The sequence below is a fragment of the Monocercomonoides exilis genome, assembly GCF_001643675.1.
Source record: "Monocercomonoides exilis strain PA203 chromosome Unknown scaffold16-1735695, whole genome shotgun sequence".
Classification (NCBI taxonomy): domain Eukaryota; phylum Preaxostyla; order Oxymonadida; family Polymastigidae; genus Monocercomonoides; species Monocercomonoides exilis.
Window position 1 is genome coordinate 1,578,106 of NW_027150561.1, and position 20,717 is coordinate 1,598,822.

The 20,717-nt window shown below is 36.4% G+C and overlaps 6 protein-coding genes across 6 annotated transcripts; 4 read left to right on the forward strand and 2 right to left on the reverse strand.

Moving 5' to 3' along the window:
• Positions 1 to 3,356: 3,356 nt before the first annotated feature.
• MONOS_3080 (uncharacterized protein) lies at positions 3,357 to 3,611 on the forward strand (the record flags this gene model as incomplete). The annotated part of the gene is made up of 1 exon (XM_067873052.1): positions 3,357 to 3,611. The coding sequence occupies one exon, from the start codon at positions 3,357 to 3,359 to the stop codon at positions 3,609 to 3,611; it is 255 nt and encodes an 84-aa protein (XP_067729750.1).
• Positions 3,612 to 4,087: 476 nt separating this feature from the next.
• MONOS_3079 (uncharacterized protein) lies at positions 4,088 to 4,539 on the forward strand (the record flags this gene model as incomplete). The annotated part of the gene is made up of 2 exons (XM_067873050.1): positions 4,088 to 4,150; positions 4,357 to 4,539. The coding sequence occupies 2 exons, from the start codon at positions 4,088 to 4,090 to the stop codon at positions 4,537 to 4,539; spliced, it is 246 nt and encodes an 81-aa protein (XP_067729751.1).
• A 457-nt stretch (positions 4,540 to 4,996) lies between these two features.
• MONOS_3078 (uncharacterized protein) lies at positions 4,997 to 5,280 on the forward strand (the record flags this gene model as incomplete). Its single annotated transcript, XM_067873049.1, has 2 exons — positions 4,997 to 5,071; positions 5,125 to 5,280. 2 exons carry the CDS (start codon positions 4,997 to 4,999, stop codon positions 5,278 to 5,280), a joined length of 231 nt encoding a protein of 76 aa, XP_067729752.1.
• Positions 5,281 to 5,293: 13 nt separating this feature from the next.
• On the reverse strand, positions 5,294 to 5,698 carry MONOS_3077 (uncharacterized protein; the record flags this gene model as incomplete). The annotated part of the gene is made up of 1 exon (XM_067873048.1): positions 5,294 to 5,698. One exon carries the CDS (start codon positions 5,696 to 5,698, stop codon positions 5,294 to 5,296), a length of 405 nt encoding a protein of 134 aa, XP_067729753.1.
• A 5,748-nt stretch (positions 5,699 to 11,446) lies between these two features.
• MONOS_3075fu3076 (uncharacterized protein) lies at positions 11,447 to 15,352 on the forward strand (the record flags this gene model as incomplete). Its single annotated transcript, XM_067873047.1, has 1 exon — positions 11,447 to 15,352. The coding sequence occupies one exon, from the start codon at positions 11,447 to 11,449 to the stop codon at positions 15,350 to 15,352; it is 3,906 nt and encodes a 1,301-aa protein (XP_067729754.1).
• Positions 15,353 to 17,000: 1,648 nt separating this feature from the next.
• Positions 17,001 to 17,795, reverse strand: MONOS_17435 (uncharacterized protein; the record flags this gene model as incomplete). Its single annotated transcript, XM_067870355.1, has 1 exon — positions 17,001 to 17,795. The coding sequence occupies one exon, from the start codon at positions 17,793 to 17,795 to the stop codon at positions 17,001 to 17,003; it is 795 nt and encodes a 264-aa protein (XP_067729755.1).
• Positions 17,796 to 20,717: the final 2,922 nt, after the last annotated feature.

Consider the following 20,717-nt stretch of genomic DNA (forward strand, 5'->3'; position numbering starts at 1 on the left):
TTAAATCTTTTGTGGATTAAATAGATGAATCGCAACGCATCCTTTGGATTTGAGTTTGATCTGAATCCTTTGAAAACACTGATGAACATTTAAAAGATCTGTATTTTTTCTTTCAATATCATAAACTCTGTTGAATTAGACTTTGAAAACAAACCGTTTTTGTAGTCCAGAATTCCAATTGGAGTAAGTGAACGAGCCAAAGCGATTTGATCTCCTCGTTCTTTCCCCAAAAATGAATTGAACAGTTGGATAACAATAAAGCAAACTCCATATTGCCAATCGGGGGAAGAATATTCCTCAAGATCTTGTAACCACATGTATTGCGCAATAGATTAAAGGAGAATTGGAAACACATCTCCAAGCTTTGTGTCGTTTTTTTCAAAGAACAATTGCAGTTGTTTCAGAGGAATTAGTAATAATTCACATCTGATCAAGTCTTCTATTTTCACTCTGCAGAAATAGTGTGAAAATGAGATAGTATGTTTATTTTTTGTAATAAAAAAACATATGTCAAAAAGACATAGCCATCTTGTTTCAATGAATGAAGGGCATTTCGGAAAAAATGGATTTTTCGTGGACTCGTTTCTGGAAATTTTTGAAAATGACGTTATTTCTTCCTTCAATTGAACGTAAAATGAATAATCCTTAAATAGGCGTGCGACAATTAAATTGATTAAGTTGTAACAACGGAAAACAAATAGAGGAGTAATTTTTTTCCATGTTTCTGTGATTGACGTCGACTTTGTTTGATCTGTAAGCTTTGAATTGCGAGTTTTTGTGGCAGCAAGCCATCCGCACAAAAGCATCGAACCTCAACCTACAGATCAGCTAATTCTGTAATAATTTCATTTGCAATGTAAAAATGACCGAAAGTTGTGAAGCAAGCCTTTTCAATTTTCCAGAAAAATGGAGATGCCTTTGTCTGTAACGGAATCATAGTGATGACAGTGAATTATTTCCCTGCTCCAACACCTCCATCCATCTTGACTCCAACCATTGAATTATAAATCTTTGTATTTCTATTGGCAATTCTTTTCTTTCCTTCTTCATGAATAAGAGCTGTCAGCTTACGATATGTGAGAGTGGGAAATATGGTTGTCGGTGAAAGAGTTGGATTTTGTTGAGAAGTGATAATTAAAGAAAAAATAAATTTGTTGAATTCGTTGGAGTAAGCAGAAAGAAACGCAATATTGCTATGACCAATTAAATGCAAAAAATGAACAACAAATGAATCAAATCGTAAATGAGTTGGAAATATTTTCTTTGTTGGAGCTTTCGAAAATCTTGAAGATGGACAAGGATAAAAATATGGCAAAATCGATGATTTGTTTCTTCATTTCTTACTTTTCTTTCGGAGATGGCACAATTTATTCCGTGTTTGCTGTTTGGACACAAGAAAGAAATATGTCCATTTTTTTTAAATGATCCGTCCATCTTAACAGGAGTGCATGCAAGCCAAAGCTTTCCATCGAATGCTTCAAAGTGAATTTAACCAATTTCTTCTCCAGTATTGTTTGGGTGCTTGTGGGCTTGATTAATGGCAGAAAAATGCAAATTAATCTGAGTGATAACAAATATGAAACATACGATTTCCACCGTTGAGAGATTTTGTTCTTATTAATTCCACGAATGTGCATTCATTGATTTTTAATTCCTCAACTTTTCTTTCAAACGCTTCAAGCTTAAAAGATGAATTATTTTAAAAAACAAATAGTTATACGTGCTGGGATAAAATAAGATTGCCAAACAATATTTTTCGCTGACAGGCATCGTTGTAATTCCAATGGCAATTCTTTAAAAAAGTTATTTTGAGTCAATTAACTCATTATTCAAATGATCTCGACAAACCGACTGATCTCAACAGACAGGCTGATCAAGACATGATCAAGTCGAAAAGATCTGTCGATTTGACAACATCAATTTTTTTCAACATTTTCATGTTTAATTATTCATTTTAATAATTCTCAAAATAAATGGAGAAAAAAAATATTTGAAATTAAATGTTATCCAACATTTAAAATTTTCCAAATTGAAAAGTCTCAAAAGTGTTTTAAACGTCCCATTCGGTCGGATTGTCGTTCACGTTTAACAAAGCCAGTATGTCGCAAAGGCCGATTTCAGAATTTCTAATTTTCGACCCTTGATACATAATCTATATTTTTATATACAGTTATGCGTAAAAGGAATATGATTTTATGAACTTTTCAATGACTAAGATAAGTTATCATATGGGTGATTTTTTATGGGATCATTAAATTCAACTTTTCAAATGTGACAGATTGAATTGGTGAAAAAAACAATTTATTCTAATGTAAATATTTATTTGAACAATAAATGCGTATTTTTCTGTGAGAAGCTGCATGATTTTAATTTTATCCCATAAAAAAATGATCATGAAATGTTGATCATTTCGTTCCCATCATTTATTTTTGTGAATTTCACATTTGTATTTCTTTTGCGTATCATCGAATATAAAGTTTCAAAAAGATCTATTTCACAAAATCTTTGAATTAACTTTTCATATTTTATTTAAAAAATATACTATTTGTTGTTATTTGTTGCAAACACTTATTTCCATTAATTTTCGCCTTTTTTGTTTCATCCATTTGAAAAGACATTTTGGTTTTTTGAACTTTCATAAACATTTCAATATTTCAATGAGTTGAAAAAACGAAAAGGTGAATAGTCGTATGTCTTGTATTATTTTTTTTGAAAGTTAATAATAACGAGAATTCATACGTTATTATCCTCATGAACGAAAAATTTTGTTCAAGAATTAAAACAAATTAATTGATAACTTGTGTTTTTAAAAAAATCTAATATTATCTGCAATATCAACATCAAAAGGCTTGAAATCAAAAACTCAAAACTATATTAATCATTTTTTGAATCTAATGACAAATCACATCTTTTGTGGAGGTAATTTTCTCTTTTGCTATTTTCTTATCTTTTTCTTTTCACTTTTAGACATTGCAAGGAGAAGAAATGGTTGAAAAGTTCTTATCGCACGAAAACGGTGAGCTATGGCCGATGATCGATATTTCTGATCCTGATGTAAATGAAGTGTTCCTGTAATCGAAAGAACTACCGATAGACGTTTTGGGGTATCTGAAAAAGCTTCTCAAGGTTGATCATTCTCCAAAGTCTTCGCTTCACTCTGCGCCTTTATCATTTTCTCCATCCTCATCTTTTCCTTCAACTGGAGTATAACTCCAATTTGGCTCTACAATCTAGATGTTGAGAAGAAAAGAGAAGAATGCAACAGGTGTTATAGATCATCCGTATCTTCATCAGCGCCTGCGATTTATCCATCGGATGCCTCGGCTGTGGTGGCGTCATAGAAGTCTGCAGCAGCTATGAATGACATCAAGATACGATTGCGGATTTTGGTGCCTAAGGCGGCTCGGGTGTACGCACGGAACAAGCAGATGCTGCTGCAGAAACTGCTGGGTTTTGTTGTGGCGCTGCGGGAGGTGCTGCTTTGGGCCGTTGTGTGCACCTATGATGTAGTGCTTTCTGTGATGCTTTCTATTGTGCTAGTTGCTCCGCTTCCTTCAATTGATGAATCGCTGTTGATGAAGTCGGGAAACAAGAATGCCTTTGTTGTGTAAGTGTGGATGCGTTCCCATCGATCTACAAATCTTTTTTGTCCGTTGCTGCTTCCGTTGGAGACAGCGTGGCTGGTTTTGCAATCAATGAAGTCGAGGAGCGTTGTGGTGACGAATAAGATGAAAGAGGAAGTGATGCGGCTTGTGGTTGCAGTGAACAAAGTGCAGGAAAATTTTGGGAGATGGTGCTGGAGGCGGAAATGTTGAAGATGGAGGATGTCGTTCAGGTGTGGAAGCGATTGTGCTTGTTGTAATGGAGGAGCGAGAAGGAGCAGAAGAAGCAGAAGAAGTGGAAGAAGAAGGAAAAGACTGAGGAGGAGTGGTAGAACAGAAAAAAAAACATTAAGCGGTGAAACAGGAGACGGATAAGAAGTTTATGGAGTTCAACATGTGGACAAAATATATTTGAAATGACAAGCGGCTATTGAAGCTGACAAATTGCTAATGGAGGAGAACAGGAGAATGGCAATCTCATCCAGATGAGTGATTGGAAGATTCTTCAGCTGAGCGAGAAGTGCAATGAAGAGGTGAAGGAGATGCAGGTCAGCCTGTTACGATAATGAGAAGGTTGAGCTGAGTGTTGAGTGGATTTCGAATGAAAAGAAACGCAAGATGCAACAGTGTGGAGTTGTGAGTGTGGACTGTAAGTGGAAACTTTTGGATTGGGGGTTAAGCTTTTCATATCTTCTTCGTTGGTTTCTCTGTGCAAGAAGTGATGGTTCTGTTTTTGATTTCGTTGATACTTCAGTCGCATCTGCTTGAAAAATTCCAGGAGAAGTTTTCAGCGAGCATAGGAGATTGCAGTGCTGTGAAGTTCGACACAAACCCGAGCTGGAAGTGGGTTGATATGAAAGTGGGAAGCGGAGTGAGTGTTGTGGGAGAAGCAAGCAGCAGTGGAGCAGAAAACGTTGGCGATGGTGATGGAGGATGAGTGGGCACAACTGTGAAGCAGAAGATGAACCAGATAAAGAAGGAAACGAAGATTCTGATATAGCTGCTGAAAGCGCACGCACAGACAACAAGAAAGCAGAAGGCGCTGTTGAAGGAGGTGATTGAGAATCAGAAGAAGAGTGAAGCTGTGCAGAAGGCGATGATTCACTGGGTTTAGCTGTTCCTGAAGGATTTTGCGGAGGAACAGATGTTTGGAAAGTTTATTCATGAATTGTTCACTAAAGATGAACTGTTGTTCTTCATGCGCTGTGACACGCTACTGCTTGAAGGATGTTCTGTTGCAGCAGCCGATGGAAGAGAGCGAAAACTTCCTGATAGAATCGTTCCGAATGTTCCGGAAGTGCTCCAACACGTTGCTTAAAGGGATTTCTGAGAAGAAGAACAGATATTTTTTGTGAGTTTGAGAGAATGACGTTGGATAAGTGAGAGGCAGACGCATGTGTGTTTCTGTGGCTTCTGCCAAACTACTGCCGCGCAGAGGCGGCGAAGCTGAAGGGGGAGATGAAGGTGCTGTATGATGTCAAATGTTCTGAAAATGCATGGACTTCATCATTTTTACCATTAGTGGCAGCTTTCAGAGGAATTGTGTTTGGAGAACAGGAGTCTCTTCTGTGTGTGCTATTCGCAGACTCCAAAGTCGCTGTCGCTGCGGATCTTCCGGGATGCGTGCAGGCTGTCAGGCTGCTGTCTGTCATCGTTTGAGTCTGTGCTGGAGGCGTGACAGCCTAACATCTTCATCGCGCTATTCCTGCGACTGCAAGACATGCTTGTTTCAACCGATAGACAAGTGTTTCTATCACCTTTATAGAACAGTGCAGCCGCTGAGTCGGTGAAATGGCACCTTGCGCTGCTGAAGTCTGCGCTGTACGACCGCTGTGGGTGCTTTCGGGGCTGTCTGCAGGGACAGGGCTGAAGCTGTGCGTGAAGGCTGCATAGTCGGTGGTGGGGAAGAAAGAAGGCGGTGAGCTTTGTTCCGGATGGTGCGGCTGCTGGTGAAGTTGGTGGGGATGCGGTGGATGAGGAATGAGGTGGAAGTGGCGAACTGCTTTGGGATGCTGCTGTGGGACTGACAGTGAGTTGTTTTGCTTCATGCGGGAATGACATGCAGAGGGATGGAGAAGGGTGCGATTTCTTGCCATGCATCATCAGTATCTGCTTCTTCCGCACAACACAACCATGTTTTGAGTTGCAAAGAATTGACAATCAACAACTTGCAGCTGCTCTTTGAATGTTAATTTGATGTAATTGATCCTTAGATTTTTCTGATGACATTTTCGTAGGAGCTGTCATCTCCTTTTCCTTTTTCATCCTCTTCTAACTCCTGTTTCTTGTCGCATTCATTTTCCATCAGAAAACTTCTGAAAGAAACAAATTTAAGTTAATACTGAGAATACAACTGTCTTCTTTTAACATATTTCTGAACAATACATTTGAAAAGAAGTAGAAAAAGGAGAAGGCGAAAACGAAGAAGAAGAAGAAGAAGATGATGATGATGATGATGATGATGATGAAGAGAAATATGTGTTATATTGCCCGAAGGCAGAGGAAGGCTGTAATGTTTGAGAGGATGAACGAGATGGGGATGCAGAAAGCAGTGAAGAGGAACATGAAACAAATGATTATGAAGATGAAGAAGATGAAAATTAGGAGGAGGAGAAGAAGAAGACGGAGAAGAAACCACATTATTCGTAAAAATGTTGCTTGAAATGGATGTTCCTGAGAATGACACTCGATAAAAAAAGGCCGTTGTCTGTGAGAAAAAAAAGTTGTTAAAAAGATATTAAAATAATTAGTTTTGCATTGATTATAAAAATTCCTCAAAAGAACACATACACCCTCCCTATTGCAAATGCAGAAAATTGTCCAATCACTGATGCTGCCATTCTCCTTTTCCATTGTTTCCCTGTGCTCCTTTCTCCATCATCCTTTTTTCTCCTTAAATACCCTTCTTTCTATGTTTTCATCCACATTTTTCCTGAAAAAAATATCTCCGAATTTTATTCTTTCCAATAATTGTCCAATTGTGTGCATTTTTCTTTTTCCTCTCTTCCATATGCTTTGAAATTGAGAATTTTCATCCTCCGTTCCGATTGAATACAAAAATTTTTGCAATGATCATCCACTGATTGTCTCTCGGTGCAGCTTTTTTCTTATATTCTCTAAGAAAAACAAAGGAATAAACATTTATGTAATTTATCAGATTTCTGGATTCTGAAAAAATAATAAATAAAAGTATCTTCTCAACGAACGAGACCTATAAAAAATTCACACATAAAAATTTCCGTATGTTATTTTGAAAAATGAATTTCCTTCAAAGATGGTTTTCAAAAAAAGTCATCTTGCCAAATTCCATCATCAATTCCCCGCTGTCATTGACCTTGTTACCTTTTTAAATTTCTACTGCTATCCTTCAGAAAATGTTCTTTTTCTCTTCTCTTATCCGATATATTAACTTTTACGGAAAAAAGATAATTGAATTATCAAACATCCCACAACATTTTTTTTCATTTCAATTATTTTTTAAAAATATCATCGATCGATTGCATGTTTTCAAGTTTTTCAACGATCTCTCTTCAGATTTTCAAATATATTTTTTTTAATGAAAATATAAAATAACAAAAAAATTACTCATGAAAGATCAACGATGCAACGATTTTATGATCTCATAAAAAATCACACATATGTAATCATGGGCAAAACCCGGGAATGTCCAATGAAAAACTCAAAAAAGAAAAATTGAATAAATGAAATTGATACTAGTAATAGCAAACGCTTTCCTATTGCTCTTCAATTATTTGATGGTTTCTTTTTTTGAAAATATGTAATTTCAGAATTTTTTTAATAAAATGTTGGGTTCACAAAGCCATAATGTTTGCTTTTTCTTGCAATTTGTCTTCTTTTCCTTCGACATCGGAACTTTCAAAAGTTTTTACAATAGCAGAGTTTGGTTGATAAAAATCTATTATTGAAATTTTCACATTTCTTCTTGAAAGAAAAGATATCACACTCAATAGCATTATTTTATCTGTCTTGCTTTTTTCTTCTGTGCTATATCGACATATCTATTCATTGAAGAATTGAAGAGATTTCAGCGTTAAGAAAGGTCAAATTAAATCAATATCGTAGAAAAAGAAAAAATTCAAGACTTTGCAAAGACTCGTAATTTTTTCTGTTGAAAGAAATAATCAAAAGGCATAATTAATAAAGTTTGGTTTCTGTTAAAATATTATTTTTAACTTTTTTGATGTCGCATTTTTTGACTGAACACGTTATTTAAAGAAAAAATCGAAACAAGGGTGACAACAATGAAGACACGGAAATTAATGAAAAGTGTGCAAGACGGTTTATTGAAAGACGCAACGCTTCACTAAAGGAAAAACCAAAATCTATTGATATTAAAAGGGGCAAGTTCCAAATATATGGACCATCGATAAAAAATATTTCTTATATCGTAATCGAAAGAATATGTAAATTTAATGAATAACAAATTTGTTTAATCTGTCGAAAATGCATTGTTTGAAACTTTCAATTTTTCATTTAATCTATCACATAATTATTTTCGTTTTTTCTTTGCTTTTTATTCTTTGTATTATTCATTGCAATGCTTGTGAAATATTTTCTCATTCTTATTTTTGTTCTGTTCATATTTAGAAATACATAAAAATGGGATATATTAACTCTTTTCAACGTTTTTTCGAACGAAAGAAACACAATTGATTTTCACTTTTGCACAAGCTATTTCCAGCATTAAAGTGTGCATTAATAACATTCAACATCAAAAAATAATCAAATGTGAAAGTGTCACAGCTTTATTAATAATTTAACTTATATAAGAATGAATAAAACAAATTTCAGTTATTGGTTTATTTTTTCGATGATATTGATTCCCACTCACATTAAACAATCAGAATTTTTCGTTTAAATCAAGCAAAAATTTATTTATTTATTTGAATAATCCTCAAAAAGCAAAAACCAAAAAACCAAAATCAAAAAGACAAAGAGTGTCTTTCATCAGTCGTTTTTCTATTGTCACTTTCTACACTCAGCAAAATCAATAAAGGAGCGTCATATTCATGAACTTCGATATTCTCTCTTCAAAACAGCTACGAAATCGAAACAATGATATGCACCATCTTAATACGTTGTTCAGAAAGATGTAAAAAGGGAGGAGCTATAACTATTGAGTTGAAAGAGGTTGATGGACAGCTGAAGATGAGGAACGTGGGAGTGACAAACAGCATCTGCAGCAGTTCTGAAGGATGTGGGGGAGGAATCTATTTGACATATGCAACAGACAACAATGACAGAAATTTATTGGAAGAATTAAGTGTTGGAGGAAACAAGGCACACAAGGGAAGAGACATGTTTATTGTGGCGAATGATCTGAGGAACGGTGTGAATTCTGAGTTGTTTGCATGTACGACACAATTTAAGTACAAAACGAATGCACTGGTTGGGTCTGACAGGAGCTATTTCAATGAGGCAGTTGATCTGATGATTTTTGTGGAAGGTTTTGTGAGCAAATCTGTTTTGCTTGAAATGCATCTTTCAATTGTGAACTGCTGTATCGAATACTTTCCATCCATACAGTGCGATAATGGTGGAGGAATTGAATTTGAAATAGGAACAGAACGAAGCTTCTATCTTAAAGAAGAAAACTCTGAACGGACGAGTTCTGAAAGGGATTACACTAAATCGAAATATGAAAGAAATAAATGTGCAACTGCATCAAACTGCTTCGATGATGGAGTAAACTTTGATTTATTGTTTTCCAAAATAGTGAATGGATTTCCTATCGAATTTTGGATCAAAAGGAATTATTTCAACAAAACAAATGAATCAGGAATTTTTCTTTGTCTGGAGATTGATTTCCCTGCAAATAAAAGAAAAAATGTTTGTTATGTTTTTCAACAAGAATGCCTTCGACAGAGTGAATAACACCTTCAGGGCCGACCAGCTGAACAACTATCCATTTGACTTGTTGTTGTTTTTTGTGATCCACATGTCAGAGTGGATATTTGTGCCTGCAAACGATGGAACAGGCAATAAAGAATGTTCAATGATCAAATTTGTATAAAAAGCTCGGTAAGGCTGTAGGGCATCTAACAGCGAGCCAAATAAAAACGGACTTATGATGTTTGAGGAAGATATTTCAGTAAGAATTGCAACATATCGAAAAAAATTCATGTGCTTTTGTGAAGAAATTGACACAAGACTTTAAAGACATTTAATAATATAAAGAACTGACAGAATCATTCCATTGGAATCATGTCAAATAATTCCTGTGACTGATCTTGTTCCTGGAAATAACATAGCATTCCTCGAAAGCATATATAACAACAGCAACTCAATCAATTTCATTATCAGAGTTTCCTGCCAACAGATCAAATTATTCGCAATAATCGTTTATAAATGGTTGCTTTTAAACATGGCAATTCATTTCCTGAATATTGGTTGAGAAATTAATTAAATTGAATAAAAGTCTGAAGATTTTATAAGTTTTGAACACTCACATTCAAAAACGATGTTTTTCTAAAATGAAAAACAACATTAAACAAATGATCAAACACACAATAAAATTTAATCCTTTTCTTGAAAAGGGGAAGCTTAAAACCTTCCATTTTGAGATAAATTATTGTTAATAAAAAATGAAAATATTCATGGGATAGATCAAAAAAAATGGAAAGTTTCAAACAATGCATTTTCGACAGATAAAACTAATTTATCATTCATTTATTTAACATATTCTTTCGGTTTCGATATGAGAAATATTATTTATCGATGGTCCATAAACTTGGAACTTGCCAAAAAATCATTTCATATCTGATGTTGAATTTTGATGAAACAGCTATATAAATTTTATAATTCAATGATCATGACGTCTAAAAACACAAACAGATTAAAAAAATACCAATGTTTAACTCACGACAGCACCAGTTCAAGGAAAAAATTTTTGGAGTGTTTGTTGATTGCAACTTAATCAATAAAATGATGCAACGGCTTTTCAAAACTGTCTTCAAAGATCAGATTTCTTTGTGATTTCGTAATATGGAAAATAAAAATCAACGGAAGCTGTTGATAACAAAAAAGAACTGTTGAGAAATATTGAAGGATTGACCATCACCAACGAAGACTCGTTCCTGATACAAAGTGGGAAAACCAATTCTATTTCGACTTTAAGCGACTTTCTTTTTCATTCAATTTTGTTTTGCAATTATTCTTTTGGATTTTGTTCAGTTTGTTCGATTATTTTTGCATAGTTTTAACATGTGAATGTTTCTTTTCTATCAGTGTTTGAAGCGTTTGTTTCATGCCACATTTTGGAAAACTTCCTTTTAATATTGAATGAACATTTTTTTCGATAAAAATTTATCTTTTGATGATTATATGTTAACGAAACCTGGGAGTGGAATCAATAGTTGAAAAACTACTCAATTAATTAAACATTTCCGGGTTTTGTCCCTTTCCCTGGTTTTATCCATGACTATACACGTAATTTTTTGTTATCTATTAATTATAAATACTAATCGGCTTGCAAAAAAAGAAGAATAAAATGAATTTACGGGCACTGAATGATGCGAGCCCACCTTTAAAAAGGTGACACAGATGTTTAGTTCACGTGAATTCCAAATAAATTTCTTTTTGAATTAAATATACATTTTTTCAGACATGAAAAATGAATTTCTGATCAAAGTGAAAAAAACTCTATTTCTTTGGTAAATATGTTAAGTTCTTTTCATATATTTTCAACATTTTCAAATCTATTTATTCCAATAAAAAAATTAAGAGCCATAATATGATTTTTGTGAGAAATGATCAGTCACATAAATTGAAAAGAACGTTCGTAAGCAACAAACAAATATCAGCTGATCTTTATTTCAATCAAAATGAAGATCGACAGCGATGCTTTGACTACAAAGAGGGATTATAAAGAAAGAACAGAGGCTATGCGTTGTATCGTTGAGAAGAAGACAGATCCTCCTATGGAAATTCGACATGAAATAACGCTTCGTGATCAGGATGGCTGGACAATGGCCCTGTTATGGATAGCGAATGCAAAGACTGAACCACCGAAATGGATGAGACACGAAATTACACTTGCAAATAATAGCGGTTGGACAATGGCTATGCTATGGATTTTTTGGTTAAAATCAGAACCACCCGAATGGATGAGACACAGCATTACACTTTCTGACAAGAATGGAAGAACAATGGCAATGAAATGGATATTTAGTGTGAAGACAGAACCACCAGAGTGGATGAGACATGGAACCGCTATCGGAGATAAAGATGGTGAAACGATGTCTATGAAGTGGATTCACTTTGTGAAGACAGAACCACCAGAATGGATGAGACACGACATTTCACTAACACAAAAGGATGGATGGACAATGGTTCAATATTGGGAAATATTTGTACAAAGAGATCCGCCAGAATGGATGAGACATGACAATACGCTTGCTGATGAAAATGGAAGAACAGAAGCTATGAGGTGGATTGTGGAGAAGAATGAAGAACCACCAGAAAAAATTAGACATGATATTACACTTTATGATAAAAATGGCTGGACTATGGCCATGCTATGGATATGTCATGTGAAGACAGAACCACCAGAATGGATGAGACATGACATTTCACTTGACGATAAAGACGGATGGACAATGGCCATGAAATGGATCTATAATGTCAAAACAGAGCCTCCAAAGTGGATGAGACATGATACTACACTCCGCAATAATTATGAGTCAACGATTGCCATGTTGTGGATTCAGTTTGTTCAAACAGAACCACCACTGTGGATGAGACATGATATCACACTTGCCAATAAGGATGAACAAACAATGGCCATGTTGTGGATTCAATTTGTTCATACAGAACCACCACTGTGGATGAGACATGATACTACACTCCGCAATAATTGTGAGTCAACAATGGCGATGATATGGATTTCAAATGTTAAAACAGAACCACCAGAATGGATGAGACACGATATAACACTATCTCAAAAAAATGGCTGGACAATGGCTATGTTCTGGATTCAAGACGTCAAAACAGATCCACCAGGGTGGATGAGACATTATACTACACTCCGCAATAATAATGAATCTACAATGGCCATGTTGTGGATTCAATTTGTTCAAAAAGAACCACCATTTTGGATGAGACATGACATTACACTTGGCGATAAAGGCGGATGGACAATGGCCATGAAATGGATCTATAATGTCAAAACAGAGCCTCCAAAATGGATGAGACATGACATTTCACTTGGCGATAAAGACGGATGGACAATGGCCATGTACTGGATTGCAAATGTTAAAACAGAACCACCAGAATGGATGAGACACGATATAACACTATCTCAAAAAAATGGCTGGACAATGGCTATGTTCTGGATTCAAGATGTCAAAACAGAGCCTCCAAAGTGGATGAGACATGATACTACACTCCGCAATAATTTTAAATCAACGATGGCCATGTTGTGGATTCAATTTGTTCAAACAGACCCACCAGAGTGGATGAGACATGACATCACACTTGGCAATAAAAACGGATGGACAATGGCCATGATATGGATATGTCATGTGAAGACAGAACCACCATTTTGGATGAGACATGACATTACACTTGGCGATAAAGACGGATGGACAATGGCCATGAAATGGATCTATAATGTCAAAACAGAGCCTCCAAAATGGATGAGACATGACATTTCACTTGGCGATAAAGACGGATGGACAATGGCTATGAAATGGATTGAATATGTGAAGAAAGAACCTCCTAAATGGATGAATTATGATAATTCAAAAAGAGATAAAGATGGAAGAACAGATTCCATGAAATGGATTATCAAGAAAAAATCAGAACCACCTGAGCAGATGAGGCATGATATCAAGCTAACGGATAATGATGGAAAAACAATGGCCATGCTGTGGATTCAATTTGTTCAAACAGATCCGCCAGAATGGATGAGACACGATATTACACTTGCCGATAAGGAAGGATGGACAATGGCTATGTCGTGGATTTCAAATGTGAATACAAAGCCTCCCAAGTGGATGAGACATGATACTACACTCCGCAATAATAATGAATCTACAATGGCCATGTTGTGGATTCAATTTGTTCAAACAGATCCACCAGAGTGGATGAAGCATGAGAATGAAGTTGCAGACAAGGAAGGACGAACAATGGCTATGAATTGGATTCAATTTGTTCAAACAGATCCTCCTGAATGGATGAGACATGAAAATACATTCGCAGATAAAGGAGGACGAACAATGGCTATGTTATGGATTCAATTTGTTCAAACAGAACCACTGAAATGGATGAGACATGGCAATAAAATGGCAGACAATGAATGGCGAACAATGGCAATGATTTGGATTGAATATGTGAAGACAGAACCACCTAAATGGATGAGACATGAAAATACATTCGCAGATAAAGGAGGACGAACAATGGCTATGTTATGGATTGAATATGTGAAGACAGAACCACCTAAATGGATGAGACACAGAACTTCATTTCCTGATAAAGATGGGAAAACAATGGCCATGCTATGGATATGTCATGTCAAGACAGAACCACCTAAATGGATGAGACACGATACAACACTTGATGATAAAAATGGTTGGACCATGGCTATGCTATGGATTAATCATGCAAAAACAGAACCGCCAGAATGGATGAGACACGATACAACACTTGAAAATAATAATGAATCTACAATGGCCATGTTGTGGATTCAATTTGTTCAAAAAGAACCACCACTGTGGATGAGACATGACATTACACTTCACGATAATTATGAGTCAACAATGGCCATGTTGTGGATTCAATTTGTTCAAACAGACCCACCAGAGTGGATGAGGCATGACATCACACTTAAAAATTCTTGTGGAATGACAATGGCTATGTTCTGGATTGCATGGGTTGAAACAGATCCACCCGAGTGGATGAGACATGGTATTACAATGAAAGACAATGAAGGATGGACGATGGCAATGTATTTAATAATTTACGCAAGAGCTGATCCTCCAGAGTGGATGAGACACAGCATTACGCTTTCCGATGAGAATGGAAGGACAATGGCCATGCACTGGATAAAAAACATTAAAACAGAACCACCAGAGTGGATGAGGCATATCATAACACTCACAGATAAGGAAGGCCGAACAATAGCAGATTATTGGAAAAATTTTGTCGGAAGTTCACCACCTAATTGGATGATAAATAACGTAACACTTTCTAATAAAAATGGAAGAACAGAAGCAATGAGATTGACCGTTGAGAGAAAGTCAGATCCTCCAAAAGAAATAAGGCATGAAAATACGCTTGCTGATAAAAACGGAAGAACAGAAGCAATGAGTTGGATTGTGGAGAAGAATGAAGAACCACCAGAAAAAATTAGGCACGAAATAACACATTCTGACAAGGATGGAAAAACAATGGCCATGCACTGGATAGAAAGAGTGAAAACAGAACCTCCAATTTGGATGAGACATGACGCTTTTTTGAACGATTGTAACGGACAAACGATGGCCATGCTGTGGATTTTTTGGTTGAAATCAGAACCTCCAGAATGGATGAGGCACAACATTACACTTTCGGACAAGAATGGAAGAACAATGGCGATGCACTGGATCAAGCAAGTTAAAACAGAACCACCAGCATGGATGAGGCACGACAAAATGCTTTGCAATAAGAGTGGATGGACAATGGCCAAACTCTGGGAATTCTTTGTTCAGACCGATCCACCAGAATGGATGAAGACTGATAACTCCACATAACTATTTTCTTTCTTGTGAAAAGAAATTGATCTCTTCCCTCATTCAACACAAACACATCGACGAGAATCTGTATGAAATCATTTCAACAAACAAATTCTTTTTCTTATTATCAAAGAGAGAAGATGCTTGCCTTTTAGTAATAATTGTATATTCATTTCGAAATTCGTTGATATATATAAACATATATACATCAGGAGTTTCTTTATTTTTGTTTCTCCTCTTTCACTATTATAGCATTTCTTTGAGTCGTTATGTTGTAGTGATTGAGTTAAACATTTCACACTTTTGTTCTTTGATTCAAATCTTTTGAAACAAATTACTTCTTTTATCATCTGGAAATATTCACTCACGCTCACTTCGGTTTTTTTTTTTCTATAACAATACAATTGCATAAAATAATTATCTTTGTTATTGCATATTTGATCTTTGATTGTTGAAAAATCTATGACGTTAACAAGTTGGCTGACTGTTATCGTCACAATTATATCAATTCAATTTGATTTCGAAAAATACTCAAATTGTTTTTTTGGGCTTCAATTCTTCTTTTCTTCACTAAACACGCTCTTCTCCAAATGCTGCTGTTGAATATATTGGATCCGAAACTCAAAGAGCGAAATCTGGAAGATTGGCTTTTTCTGAATTGAACTGCTATCTTTTTGAGTGGTGTGAGTGGAATAATTCAAACAGCGGAGGTAATAATAATGGAGGTGCACTTGATGCTTTTAGTGCAAATGCCAATCTCACAATTACATCTTGTTCGTTCAACAAATGTTACTGCACAGGGAATGGCCAAGGCGGAGCTTTATTGTGCGCATATTTGCTAAACATAGATATCACAAAATCCTATTTCACAAGTTGTTCTGCTTTACATGGAGGTGCAGTTGCAATATACACCCCTCAATCCAATTCTGTTTGGTCATTCTCAGAAAACAGAGTGGAAAGTTGCTCAATAACGAGCAATATTGGAACTGGTTGGTATTTCTTGCTCGATAACATGCCACCAGATGCAAAATTTTTGTTCAAAAATTGTGTATGTGTTGCAAATACTGGCGGTGATGCGGCCGGAGCAATCACATTTAATTATCCTCCACCAGTAATACCTCTTCAATATTTACTACAAAAGTTCCAGTTCATTAATAACAAATTGATAAATTCATCATCTTAATGGAGAGAAGGGCTATGTTACATAAAACACCTTCACTTGGATGAATGAAGTTAAATTCATCACTTTCTGCTTCTTCGATGATAATACTGCCAAAAATGGAAGAGGGAATGATGTGTTCTTTTACGGAAGTGATATCACTCAATCTCCTTTCCAGCAATGCGGATCAACAACCTCATCAAAAAGAGTGTGGAATGAGAATACAGCTGATAATGAAACTTTCAATGGCTGGCTCCCCCTCATCGCCCAGAACAAAATCGTTGCCAGCAATGGAACTGATGTCGATGCCTGTGGCAGACCCCAACAGACCCCATGTGCCACCATCGAGTATGCCCTCGCTGGCTTCATTTCCCTCCTCCAAGACGCCTCTCTCACCCTCCACAGCTCGACATTTGTCCCAACTCAAACACTCACTTTCAGCGCGGTTGACACAAAAATCACTGGAAACGACACAAATGCAACCACTATCGCCTCCAGCGGAATTCCTCAACCATCATCATCTTCTTCTTCTTCATTTCCTTCTTCAACATCTTTTTCACCAGATCCATCTGCCACCTCTGCCCTCTTCCAACAGACCCAGGGCTCCCTCACAGTCTCTGCCCTCGCCATCGCACACAACTCCTCAAATCCCATCACCCTCATCCTCTTCCACCTCTCCGATAACTCCCCTTCCCTCAACCTCAACACAACCACCATCACCGGAACAACCTCCATAACAATAAAAACTCCCCTCTTCTTCCTCACTGCTGGCTCCCTCGCCCTCAACCACACAGCAATCACCAGTCTCTCCCTCAACAGCCAGAGCATCTTCCACCTCACCTCCCTCACCGCTCCCCTCGCTCTCAACTCCTCCAACATCACCGATATCACCTCCACAGCCACTCCCGCCAGCTGTGTCCTCTCCTCTGCCACCTCCTCTGAACTTTCCCTCTCCCTCGCCAACTGCACCATCACCAACATCAACTCAGCTCCACAAAACCAACAGACTGCCACCAATGGAGGGTGCATCTCATTCGCCTCATCTGCCCCTGCCAACGCATTTTCGGTGAGGAACACAAATTTCTCCACCTGCTGTGTGAGCGAGGATACAAGTTCTGGAGGAAGAGGCGGTGCTATCATGATCAAGTACAAGGATGATTCACAAGTGTCATCCACAACCTTTTCCATCACCAATATCGTGTTTTCAGCCAACAAGGCCAGCGTCGGAAGAGATATGTATTTTGTGTGTGAATCCCTTGTCGCTTCAGTGAAAGAGCCCATGTTTGCCTTCATGACAAGCATCACTCAGAAAGACAACTCGGTTGTTGGACATGACAGAACAGAAGCATTCGGTGATTGAGATGTCGATTTATTCATATTTCTTGAAGTGCATACAGCCAACAATGAATATGTGGATGGTCATCTTGGCATCAAAGCAATGTATTGCTGGCTATCAAAGATGCCCTTCAAGAGTGTGCAAAACGTGATGGGGCTTCTGAAAAAGGTGTAAAATATAAGGTTGATAATACTGTATGCTCTTATCAATAGTGAATTTATGTGCGAGTGACGACAAAGGACGAAAAAGTTGTTGAGATGGCACACAAAAAAATTAGAAATTGACTCAAAGACACTTTTAATGGTTTAATCATCACATGTCTGCTGCAAATTCGGTTGTTTCACAGAATTTTCCTTTGAATATGCTTTTTCCTCTAAATCAGTTTCCTTCATCGGTTCATCTTCAGCTACTTGTTGAAGGCACGTGACGTGAAGTCATCTGCAAAACGCAATTTTTGAACTCGTCCATTTCATGAAAGAATTGCTTCAATTATATGTTCTTTTCGTCTGTGCAACTTTCATCCGCCAAATGAAATAGGAAAAATCCTCCTTTCTTTTGATTGCAAGACTGCTGCTCAGCTTTTCTCGAATCGAAATCACCTCTATTGATATTTTATTTCGACTGCCATTTTGTAATAGAATGAATACACATTTTTTCTTTCTGATTAGAAATGAAAGATAAGGCCTGGCGCTGAATTAGAGGGGAGTTGTATGAAATGAAAATAATATCATTTTTGCTGTTAACTGATGAAGGCAAAGAAGAAGTCGATTTGAATGAAATGAATCCGTCTTGATGGAATTTCATCACGGTGATCATGAAGGATATATTAATCATTCAGTTATTGATATGTTGAGATTAAAAGTGAACGAAATAATTTACAGTTCAATTAGGTGGCTCTGCCGAATTGAATGGGAGATATGCATAAAAAGTTCGATTCTCTGAACCAGCAAAAAGTGATAGGAAAAATGCGAAGATGAAGCGGATGAAGGTGAAGAGTGTGAAGAGGGCGAAGAAGACGAAGAAAAATAACAGTTTATGAATGTAATTAAATACAGAAATTGAGAAATACTTTAACGTTCATTGATATTTTTGAAGAATATATTGTATGACATTGAAGATTGAATACAATATCGTATTGGAAAAGTTAACTATAAATGGAGAAAATAATTGTATAAGCAATATTCATGACAGACGAGCTGTGATAAATCAATGCAGCTGGATATCCACAAGTTATTGACTGATTTTAGATTGTTGCTCCGACTTTTCGTTTTGAAAAGAAAACCCCAATATTTTAGAATTTTCCTTCTTTATATTTGAAATCGCTCAAATAAGAAATTTATCGTTCTCTCCCTTCTTTCACTTCTTCTCATTTTGTTTTATTCCTGCAACAATCCTCTTCCAAAGCTGCTTTCATTCCCTTTCTTTTCCGATTCTCTGGTCGCCTCTCTCACCAAGCACAGCCGCTCTGCAACGGTCTCTTCCAAATATTTTTCATTGAATCATCTGTTCACAAAAAATATCCTCAATTAAGCAAACAATGCCAAGCTCAGCGTGGCCGAGGCGCTTCTGATGACGTCTCGTTCAATGCCATCATTTTGAAGAAACCTAAATTAATCAACACAAAATAATAAAAAAAATATTGCAATCATCAATTATGAAACAAGTGAAATCATACATTCTATTTATCAGCGTCACACAACCTCAATACAGTCCTTTCCGCTTTTTGACGTTTATTCAAGCTATTTTTCAACAAATTGCAAAGTCAATCATGCGATGAAAAACATCATTCGAAAAGGACAATCAGTGATTTTTCATCCTTCTCTTCTTCATCAACAATCATCTTTCCTAATTTTCAACGCAGTGAAGGATTGATAAAACGACAGATCCTTATTCCATTCATCTCTTTGCAACAGTCCAGATGCTTCAACAGCCACATAGAGTTTTTCATTGTCGTTTTTCCTTTCTTCATTCGTTATTATTCATTTTCGTTTTGTCAAGCATTTCAGGTATCAGAACAAACATATATTGTTCTTATTCTTCCATTTTGCCTTCCGCCCCATGCATTTCTTCCATTTTCAGTTTTTGTTCTTTCTCGTCGTGCGCCATCACATTTATCTATTCTTCAAAATTTATCAAGAAAGAAAGAGAGACAGAGAGAAATCATCCCAATCATCACAAATTCAAGGGAAACAATGCTCCCAAACCGGTGAGTGCTTTCAATGCGCCCTTCTCCCGCATTTTTGCAAATCCACAGAAACACAGAAACCATCCCGAATTTCCCATTCTCATTCAACAAGAACATCCTTCAAAGGAGGAAACAACAAAAAAATAGAAAACACAAAATAGTCACAAAAATATAAGAATTCGCATCATCAAACCGAATAATGACATTTTTAGCAAGATATTTCACAGAAAAAACTATGATTTAACTTTTCAAGTTTATTGTTATGGATGAATTGATCGAGTGGTTTTCTTTGAACGAAATTAACCATTGGAAAGATGATAGATCGGCAAACGAATATTTTCTGTAGGATAGGCGATATTATTTTGAGAGGTAGCACGAGATAGCGAAGAAGGGGAATTGATTTTGGAATTGAGAAAGATGATTTTTTATGACAAGCATCATTGAAGGAAATGCACTTTCCAAAAATTTCATTTGAAAATTATTATGTATGCATTTTTTGTTGTACTTGTTCATTTTAAAGATGTTCCCATCTTTGACCTTCTCAGAGTCCAGGAATCTGATAAATTATATAAATGGCCATTCCTTTGCTTTTCTGAAGAGATCATAAGAAGAGAGCTATGCAGAGAGACAATCAGCAGATGTGAATTGCAGATTTTTTGTATTCAATTGGGAGAGGGGATGAAAACAAATTCAATTTCAAAGC